The sequence below is a fragment of the Lactuca virosa genome, chromosome 1 (genome assembly GCF_052849685.1).
Source record: "Lactuca virosa cultivar CGN04683 chromosome 1, Lactuca_virosa_CGN04683_v6, whole genome shotgun sequence".
Taxonomy (NCBI): domain Eukaryota; kingdom Viridiplantae; phylum Streptophyta; class Magnoliopsida; order Asterales; family Asteraceae; genus Lactuca; species Lactuca virosa.
The window spans coordinates 257,010,445-257,021,212 of NC_136426.1; the positions used below are offsets into that span (position 1 = coordinate 257,010,445).

At 37.8% G+C, this 10,768-nt stretch overlaps 1 protein-coding gene across 1 annotated transcript; it reads right to left on the bottom strand.

Moving 5' to 3' along the window:
- Nucleotides 1–10,074: 10,074 nt before the first annotated feature.
- LOC145129426 (uncharacterized) lies at nucleotides 10,075–10,545 on the bottom strand. Its single transcript, XM_079064125.1, has one exon. The coding sequence runs from the start codon at nucleotides 10,543–10,545 to the stop codon at nucleotides 10,075–10,077; it is 471 nt and encodes a 156-aa protein (XP_078920251.1).
- Nucleotides 10,546–10,768: the final 223 nt, after the last annotated feature.

A 10,768-nucleotide genomic window follows, 5' to 3' on the forward strand; every position in this document is an offset into this window, starting at 1 on the left:
TGTTAAACAATACTTTTCAACCACTATGTACAGACAGGGGCCAGACATGAAACACAGGAGGGCAGGACCATTTTGGCATTATAGCACTTCTGAAATCCAACAACCCTATGCGACCCTTCAAACCAGATTCCCTGTACCGCGAGTAGTTACAAGATATTATAATAACACTTTTTATATTATATTTTATAATATATATATATATATATATATATATATATATATATATATATATATATATATATATATATATATATATATATATATATATATATATATATATATATATATATATATATATATATATATATATATATATGTATATTGTTTATCTGTACATAATAACAATAATAAACTTAAACATAAGCTATACTTAGAGTAGGGTAAGCATATCTCACTTACCGTGGGTTTGGCTAGGAACCGGGCTCTGCGGAGCAGAACTTCTAAGCCGAAAGCTCTTATTATTGGAGCCTTCTGGCGCTCCGGGACTCGCCTCTTAGCACTTGGGAAGTACTAGAGGTTGGGGGAGGTTTAGAGAGAAGTTAGTGAGAGAGAGAGAGAGAGAGAAAGGTTAAGGTGTGTGGAAAATAAGTGAGCCTCACATGGTATTTATAGGTTAAAAAATGGCTCAACTTGGCGAATTATGACCCTCCAACTCATCGATTTAGGTGCCAGGTGTTACCATCTGGTGGCAAGTCGTGGGGAGGAAGCAATGATTCAGATCGTGCTACGTCACCTTTTCGCAGCAACATCCTTTCGATTTCTAAATTCCATAACGTTCGCATAAGAGCTTCGTTTTCAATGTTGTTTATATCCACGCGTAGGTATTGACAAGATCTACAACTCTCCTTTTGACTCCATCGGCTAGTGCTCGACTGATTTTAAATTTAATAGTATGAGAAGATTACACTATTTAACGACCGTGTAAAATTCATAACTTCTACACACGGACTCTGTTTTCGAATGTATTTTTAGCGTTGAACTTCTATTGATGAGATATTCAATTCTTATTTAGGTGGTTTCGGCTAAAAAATCGATCGATTTAAGATTCAATTTTCGGGCTGTGCACTGCAATGCTAAATCTTAGAAACATCATAACTTCCTCATACGAAGTCAGATTTGGACGTTCTTTTGATGCACGTTCTCGGCATAACATATACTAAGACTTTTATTTAGATTCATAAGGCTAAAAAGTAATTTATCAGAAATTCACTTTTTACGTTACGCGTTGCCGTGTCAGTTTAGCCTTAAAACTTCGACAGGTCATAACTTCTTCGTCATAACTCGGATTTCGACGTTCTTTATATGTACGCAACCCTTGTGAAATATACTATAACTTAGTTAAGATTATTCCTTCTAAATAATATTCTATCAAAGAGTCATTTTTTGACGCTTATTGTCTCTAAATTGACTAGCCCGAATCTGCAAGCTTTACAATTATCTCCCCCCTTAGGATGATTATGTCCCGGAATCATCAACAAAATAGGGCTTGTGTAATGACTCCATACCTTATATTTTCATCCTAGGTAATAACCGTAACTCTTATTTCCTTTCAAATGAGTATTTACCTCTTGGACTTGCTTGGCTGCTGACGGTGCTCAATCTTGCACCCGCTCTCGATCTCGCGTTGGAATTTCAATCGTAACCTTCGAGTTACAAACTCAATCCTTATTGGAGACTCCTGCTCCTTCTTAAACAGACTTAACTTAAGATAAGTTCTTTAATTCGATTACCGTAACAGACCGATGGGTCATGTTCTAATGACCTCTCATCGTATGATACAACGCTTAGACTCAGGTCTTTTTGAGTCAGATTCCAGAATGGAATATACCTTCCTTCATGTTCTGATGTGATATAATCACATTATAGCATGTAGCACTTCTAGCTACAAGTTCTTACTTTAACAACGATCGCTATACTTCTACTGATCGCTTCGATTATCTTTCATTTCGATCTTTTGGGTTAAGTCAGATGCTACATCGATCTTTGTTCTCTGAACCACGTAACATACTCATCTTAGTCGGAATCGATGTGATATGACCACTAGGGTCGGACTAACAATCATCTTCTTAGTCATTACAGAAACGATGGTAACAGCATATTTGAACAAAACAAAATCAATTACTAGCTTCTTGGTAACCTTGTAACTTTCCCTGATCCAAGTGCAAGTCCTATGCTTCTGGTAGTATAGGCCTTTACTACCATTCACTCCTACTCGTACTCATCCCAAGTATTGTCTCACAGTTCTCCAAGTTATTATCACAAAAACAATTTTAACACATACAAATGTGCCCAAACAATCATATAATTTCCCTAGACTCTACTAGGACTTCTTCCATGCGTATCTTCAATCATCAATTCTTCTTCAACTCGGTTGGTGGTGGAAATGCCAGACGTTGGCACAACTTCAGGATTTACGCCAATCGTTTTATCATCCGCCAATCGAAGGTGTACTTTGGACGTGCCGTACTCCTGTAGACGTACTGTTATTTTATCAGACGTATTCTAAAGGTAAGATACCAATCTCTCGATATCTTCCGATAGGTATCATTTGCTATCGTAATACTTCTCATTTCATCCATTTGCTCAATCCGCTATGAGTCCTTATCATGTTGTTCCATACACCGTAATAGTTATTCAAGACGAGAAATTTAAGATACAGAAGGTTTAGATGTGTATTCCTCCTTATTACTCTGAAAAGTTATATGCATGTTCTAATACCGTAATTAAACGTTTAGAAATCTGAACACATAAAGTTTTCAGATCCGGTCAGCAATAGACCATAGATCCGATAAAACGATAGCATCATAAAGCATCAAAAATCATTTAGCCCATAAAAGCATTTTACGCATCTTCTCTAGCTGAGCTAGTGCTTGTGTATGTTCAGGTGTACTTTCTAAAATATATTACACACACTCCTCATGATCATCGCTTGGCATTCTAACTTTAAGTCTAGAAATAAATCGTTATTCCTAGTTCACTTAAACTAATGCTCTGATACCAACAGTGATATCCCCAAATTCATGGTCATTTTAAAATTTTTATTTATGCTTATTTGAAAATCAGAGTATTCATTTTAAAGTATAATAATGCGGAATTTGTTCCCAGAAAACATGATAAACATATTATCAAATCATTTCCGAAGACAACATATTTTGTTTATATTAAAACTTTAGGATGTCACCGTCAATACAAAACCATAAGCATAAATAAACCTTACATTCATTTACACTAGTGATTTACATCTCATTTAATCTCTCAGTGTAATGTAGCTTCGTATCGACACCTGTGATACAAATAAACTGAGTGGGTCAGGTTCGGAAACCTGGTGAGTACATAGGGTTTTCAACCCACAATAATAAAGTTATTATGTTTCATCATCACAAAATTAACTCAATTACCCATCCCATTTATCTTCTCTATTTCTTAAGGATCTACCCTAAGAATCATCTATTATTTACTCACTCATTCCTAAGGATTCTCCTATGGAATAGGCACGAAGTCCATCGTTGCCTATGGCACAGCTGCCAATGTTATCTACTTGGCACATCTGCCAATATTATCATTTAGGCACAACTGTCGATATTATCATTTCGGCGTAGCTGCCAGGATTATGATGTTCTCTATTAGGCGCAGCTGCTGTTATTATCCTTTAGGCGCAGCTCCCAGGATTATGATGTTCTCTATTAGGCGTAGCTGCCGATATTATCATTTAGGCGCAGCTGCCAGGATGTTTAGAGTACATCGTAGTTCAAAAAAATATCTACAGGTTGTGGCGCAGCTGCCAATGTTCATCTATAGGGCACTAAGTCTATAGCTGCCAATGTTCATCTATATCATCTTTCATCCCTCATCATTCATCTACCCATCTTTACCCAATATTTTTATCGGTATAAAATACATATATAGTTTACATCAATTAAAACATGTATAATCGGTTCATCCAGCATAGATATCAAGAACACAGATAATATGCACACATAGCATGCAATTTATATTAAATACTTCATATCTATGTGTAAGATGAAAGTAACTATCCACTCACTTGTTAAAGTGATGATTCCAAACTCGGGCAACGCTTCGTTTCTAACGATTCTAATTTCCTTCGACGAAACCTAGTATTATTACCGCTAGATTTTAGTCTAATATTTATTGCGACTATTTATGAGCGATATTGTTTTATAAGTGTTAAACAATACTTTTCAACCACTATGTACATACAGGGGCCAGACATGAAACACCGGAGCGCAGGACCATTTTGGCATTATAGCACTTCTGAAATCCAACAACCCTATGCGACCCTTCAAACCACATTCCCTGTACCGCGAGTAGTTAAAAGATGTTATAATAACACTTTTTATATTATATTTTATAATATATATGTTGTTTATAAGTTAATAATAACAATAATAAACTTAAACATAAGCTATACTTAGAGTAGGGTAATCATATCTCACTTACGGGGAGTTTGGCTAGGAACCCGGCTCTGCGGGGGCAGAACTTCTGAGCCAAAATCTCTTCTTCTCGGAGCCTTCTGGCGCTCCGGGACTCACCTCTTAGCACTTGGGAAGTACTAGAGGTTAGGGGAGGTTTAGAGAGAAGTTAGTGAGAGAGAGAAGGGTTAAGGTGTGAGGAAAATGAGTGAGCCTCGTACGGTATTTATAGGCTGAAAAATGGCTCAAATTGGCGAGTTCTGAGCCTCCAACTCGTCAAATTGGTTTCCAGGTGTCACCATCTGGTGGCAAAGCGTGTGGAGGAAGCAATGCCTTAGATCGTGCCACGTCACCCCTTCGCAGCAGCACCCTTCCGACATCTAAATTCCGTAACATTCGCATACGAGCTCCGTTTTCGACTTTATTTATATCCACGCGTAGGTATTGACAAGATCTACAACTCTCCTTTTGACTTCTGGCACTCCGGGACTCGCCTCTTAGAACTTGGGAAGTACTAGAGGTCGGGGGAGGTTTAGAGAGAAGTTGGTGAGAGAGAGAGAGAGAAAGGTTAAGGTGTGAGGAAAATGAGTGAGCCTCGCATGGTATTTATAGGTTAAAAAATGGCTCAACTCGGTGAATTATGAGCCTCCAACTCGTCGATTTAGGTGCCAGGTGTCACCATCAGGTGGCAAGGTGTGGGGAGGAAGCAATGATTCAGATCGTGCCACGTCACCCTTTCCGCAGCAGCACCCTTTCAACTTCTAAATTCCATAACGTTTGCATAAGAGATTCGTTTTCAACGTTCTTTATATCCACGCGTAGGTATTGACAAGATCTCCAACTCTCCTTTTGACTCCATCGGCTAGTTCTCGACCGATTTTAAATTTAATAGTATGAGAAGATTACACTATTTAACGACCGTGTAAAAATCATAACTTCTACACATGTACTTTGTTTTCAAATGTATTTTTATTGTTGAACTTCTATTGATGAGATAATCAATTCACATTTAGGTTGTGTCGGCTAAAAATCGATCGATCTAAGATTCAATTTTCGGGCTGTGCACTGCAATGCTAAATCTTAGAAACATCATAACTTCCTCATACGAAGTCAGATTTGGACGTTCTTTGGATGCACGTTCTCGGCTTAACATATACTAAGACTTTTGTTTAGATTCCTAAGGCTAAAAAGTAATTTATCAGAAATTCACTTTTTACGTTACGCGTTGCCGTGTCGGTTTAGCCTTAAAACTTCGACAGGTCATAACTTCTTCGTCATAACTCGGATTTCGGCGTTCTTCATATGTACGCAACCCTTGTGAAATATACTATAACTTAGTTAAGATTATTCCTTCTAAATAATATTCTATCAAAAAGTCATTTTTTGACGCTTATTGTCTCTAAATTGACTACCCGAATCTGCATGCTTTAGAATTATCTCCCCCCTTAGGATGATTATGTCTCGGAATCATCAACAAAATAGGGCTTGTGTAATGACTCCATACGTTATATTTTCATCCTAGGTAATAACCGTAACTCTTATGTCCTTTCAAATGAGTATCTAACTCTTGGACTTGCTTGGCTGCTGACGGTGCTCAATCTTCCACCCGCTCTCGATCTCGCGTTGGAATTTCAATCGTAACCTTCGAGTTACAAACTCAATCCTTATTGGAGACTCCTGCTCCTTCTTAAACAGACTTAACTTAAGATAAGTTCTTTACTTCGATTACCGTAACAGACCGATGGGTCATGTTCTAATGACCTCTCATCGTATGATACAATGCCTCAGGTCTTTTTGAGTCAGATTCCAGAATGGAATATACCTTCCTTCATGTTCTGATGTGATATAATCACATTATAGCATGTAGCACTTCTAGCTACAAGTTCTTACTTTAACAACGATCGCTATACTTCTACTGATCGCTTCGATTATCCTTCATTTCGATCTTTTGGGTTAAGTTAGATGCTACATCGATCTTTGTTCTCGGAACCACGTAACATACTCGTCTTAGTCGGAGTCGATTTGATACGACCACTAGGGTCAGACTAACAATCATCTTCTTAGTCATTACTGAAACGATGGTAACGACATATTTGAACAAAACGAAATCAATTACTAGCTTCTTGGTAACCTTGTAACTTTTCCTGATCCAAGTGCAAGTCCTATGCTTTTGGTAGTATATACCTTTACTACCATTCACTCCTACTCGTACGCATCCCAAGTATTGTCTCACAGTTCTCCAAGTTATTATCACAAAAACAATTTTAACACATACAAATGTGTCCGAACAATCATATAATTTCCCTAGACTCTACTAGGACTTCTTCCATGCATATCTTCAATCATCAATTCTTCTTCAACTCGGTTGGTGGTGGAAATGCCAGACGATAGGATTTACGCCAATCGTTTTATCATCCCGCCAATCGAAGGTGTACTTTGGACGTGCCGTACTCCTCTAGACGTACTGTTATTTTATCAGATGTATTCTAAAGGTAAGATACCAATCTCTCGATATCTTCCGATAGGTGTCATTTGCTATCGTAATCCTTCTCATTTCATCCATTTGCTCAATCGGCTATGAGTCCTTATCATGTTGTTACATACACCGTAATAGTTATTCAAGACGAGAAATTTAAGATAGAGAACGTTTAGTCGTGTATTCCTCCTTATTACTCAGAAAAGTTATATGCCTGTTCTAATACCGTAATTAAACGTTTAGAAATCTGAACACATAAAGTTTTCAGATCCGGTCAGCAACAGACCATAGATCGGATAAAACGATAGCATCATAAAGCATCACAAATCACTTAGCCCATAAAAGCATTTTTGGCATCTTCTCTAGATAAGCTAGTGCTTGTGTCTGTTCAGGTGTACTTTCTAAAATATATTAGACACACTCATCACGATTATCGCTTAGCATTCTAAGTTTAAGCCTAGAAATAAATCGTTAGTCCTAGTGCACTTAAACTAATGCTCTGATACCAACTGTGACATCCCCAAATTCACGGTCATTTTAAAAATTTTATTTATGCTTATTTGAAAATCAGAGTATTCATTTTAAAGTATAATATTGCGGAATTTGTTCTCAGAAAACATGATAAATATATTATCAAATCATTTCCGAAGAAAACATATTTTGTTTATATTAAAACATTGGGATGTCACCGTCAATACAAAAAAATAAGCATAAACAAACCTTACATTCATTTACACTAGTGATTTACATCTCATTTAATCTCTCAGTGTAATGTAGCTTCGTATCGACACATGTCATACAAATAAACTGAGTGGGACAGGTTTGGAAACCTGGTGAGTACATAGGGTTTTCAACCCACAATAATAAAGTTATTATGTTTCATCATCACACAATTAACTCAATTACCCATCCCCTTTATCTTATTTATTTCTTAAGGATGTACCCTAAGAATCATCTATTATTTACTCACTCATTCCTAAGGATTCTCCTAAGGAATAAGCACGAAGTCCATCGTTGCATGTGGCACAGCTGCCAATGTTATCTATTTGGCACAGCTGCCAATATTATCATTTAGGCGCAACTGCCAGGATTATGACATTCTCTATTAGGCGCAACTGCCGATATTATCATTTAGGCGCAGCTGCTAGGATTATGATGTTCTCTATTAGGCGCAGCTGCTGTTATTATCCTTTAGGCGCAGCTCCCAGGATTATGATGTTCTCTATTAGGCGTAGCTGCCGATATTATCATTTAGGCGCAGCTGCCAGGATGTTTAGAGTCCATCGTAGTTCAAAAAAAATATCTACAGGTTGTGGCGCAGCTGCCAATGTTCATCTATAGGGCACTAAGTCTATAGCTGCCAATGTTCATCTATATCATCTTTCATCCCTCATCATTCATCTACCCATCTTTACCCAATATTTTTATAGGTATAAAATACATATATAGTTTACATCAAATAAAACATGTATAATCGGTTCATCCAGCATAGATATCAAGAACACAGATAATATGCACACATAGCACGCAATTTATATTAAATACTTCATATCTATGTGTAAGATGAAAGTAACTATCCACTCACTTGTTAAAGTGATGATTCCAAACTTCGGCAACGCTTCGTTTCTAACGATTCTAATTTCCTTCGACGAAACCTAGTATTATTACCGCTAGATTTTAGTCTAATATTTATTGCGACTATTTACGAGCGATATTGTTTTATAAGTGTTAAACAATACTTTTCAACCACTATGTACAGACAGGGGCCAGACATGAAACACCATAGCGCAGGACCATTTTGGCATTATAGCACTTCTGAAATCCAACAACCCTTTGCGACCCTTCAAACCAGATTCCCCGTACCGCGAGTAGTTAAAAGATATTATAATAACACTTTTTACATTATAGTTTATAATATATATGTTGTTTATAAGTTCATAATAACAATAATAAACTTAAACATAAGCTATACTTAGAGTAGGGTAATCATATCTCACTTACGGGGGGTTTGGCTAGGAACTGGGCTCTGCGGGGGCAGAACTTCCGAGCCAAAATCTCTTCTTCTCGGAGCCTTCTGGCGCTCCGGGACTCGCCTCTTAGCACTTGGGAAGTACTAGAGGTTGGGGGAGGTTTAGAGAGAAGTTAGTGAGAGACAGAAGGGTTAAGGTGTGAGGAAAATGAGTGAGCCTCGCATGGTATTTATAAGCTAAAAAATGTCTCAAATTGGCGAGTTCTGAGCCTCCAACTCGTCAAATTGGTTTCCAGGTGTCACCATCTGGTGGCAAGGCGTGTGGAGGAAGCAATGGCTTAGATCGTGCCACGTCACCCCTTTTCAGTAGCACCCTTCCGACATCTAAATTCTGTAACTTTCTCATATGAGCTCCGTTTTCGATTTTCTATATATCCACGCGTAGGTATTGACAAGATCTACAACTCTCCTTTTGACTTCATTGGCTAATTCTTGACCGATTTTTAAACTTAATAGTATGAGAAGATTAATATTGTTTAACGACCGTGTAAAATTCATAACTTCTACATACGGACTCCGTTTTCGACTGTCTTTTTATCGTTGAGTCGGCTAAAAATCGATTGATCTAAGATTCGATTTCCGGGCTGTGCACTGTTATGTTAAATCTTAGAAAAATCATAACTTCCTCATACAAAGTCAGATTTGGACGTTCTTTTTATGCACGTTCTCAGCTTAACATATACTAAGACTTTCGTTTAGATTCCTAAGGCTAAAAAGTAATTTATCAAAAATTCACTTTTTATGTTACGCGTTGCCGTGCCGGTTTAGCCGTAAAACTTCGACAGGTCATAACTTCTTCGTTATAACTCGTATTTTGGCGTTATTTATGTGTACGGAACCCTTGTGACGTATAATATAACTTTGTTAAGATTATTCCTTCTAAATAATCGTCTATCAAAAAGTCATTTTTGACGCTTATTGTCTCTAAATTGATTAGCCTGAATCTGCGAGCGTTACATATGGCCCTTCCCATTTAGGTCCCAGTTTACCAGCACTAGGATCCTTGGTATTTTGAAATGTTTTCCTTTGCACCAAGTCTCCTATTTGGAATCTTCTGGCTTTTATATTTTTGTTGTACGCCTTGGTGATCCTCTGTTGATAAGCAGCAATAATGATTTTGGCAAGTTCCCTAAGTTCATCTATGGTGTCAAGATCCTAAGCGAGGATCCTGTCATATTCCTCTTGGTTTTGAAGTAGGTATCTTGCTGTTGGATCACCACTTTAGTAGGAATCATTACTTCCGTTCCAAACACTAATGAGTATGGGGTTTGACCCGTAGCTACCTTGGAAGTGGTCCTATCTACCCATAGCTCGAAGGGAAGTTCTTCTGCCCATCTTCCTTTCTTCCCATCCAGCCTTTTCTTTAAGATGTTGACTATGATTTTGTTGATGAATTCTGCTTGACCGTTGGCTTGAGGGTGGACAGGAGTAGAAATTACCATCTTGATTCCCCAACTTGTGAAAAAGTCTATTGTCCTTTTTCTTATGAACTGGGATCCATTTCCGCATATAATTTCGGCAGGGATCCCACACGTGGTTAGGATGTTACGTTTGATGAAGGAAACCACCTCTTGTCTCTTACTTGGAGGAAAGGTTTGGCTTCTATCCATTTTGAGAAGTAGTCAGTCATCACTAGCATGAAGAACATTCCTCCAAGAGCTACTATTAATTTACCCACTATATTCATTCCCCATTTCATGAATGGCCAAGAGGAGATGATAGGATGTAGAGGTTCTGCTGGTTGATGCAGGATGTGTTGGATAAGGTGTCTACATCCGTAACTATATTTGGTATGAACTTGACCCGACCCGGCATGGTCCATTTGGGTTGCAC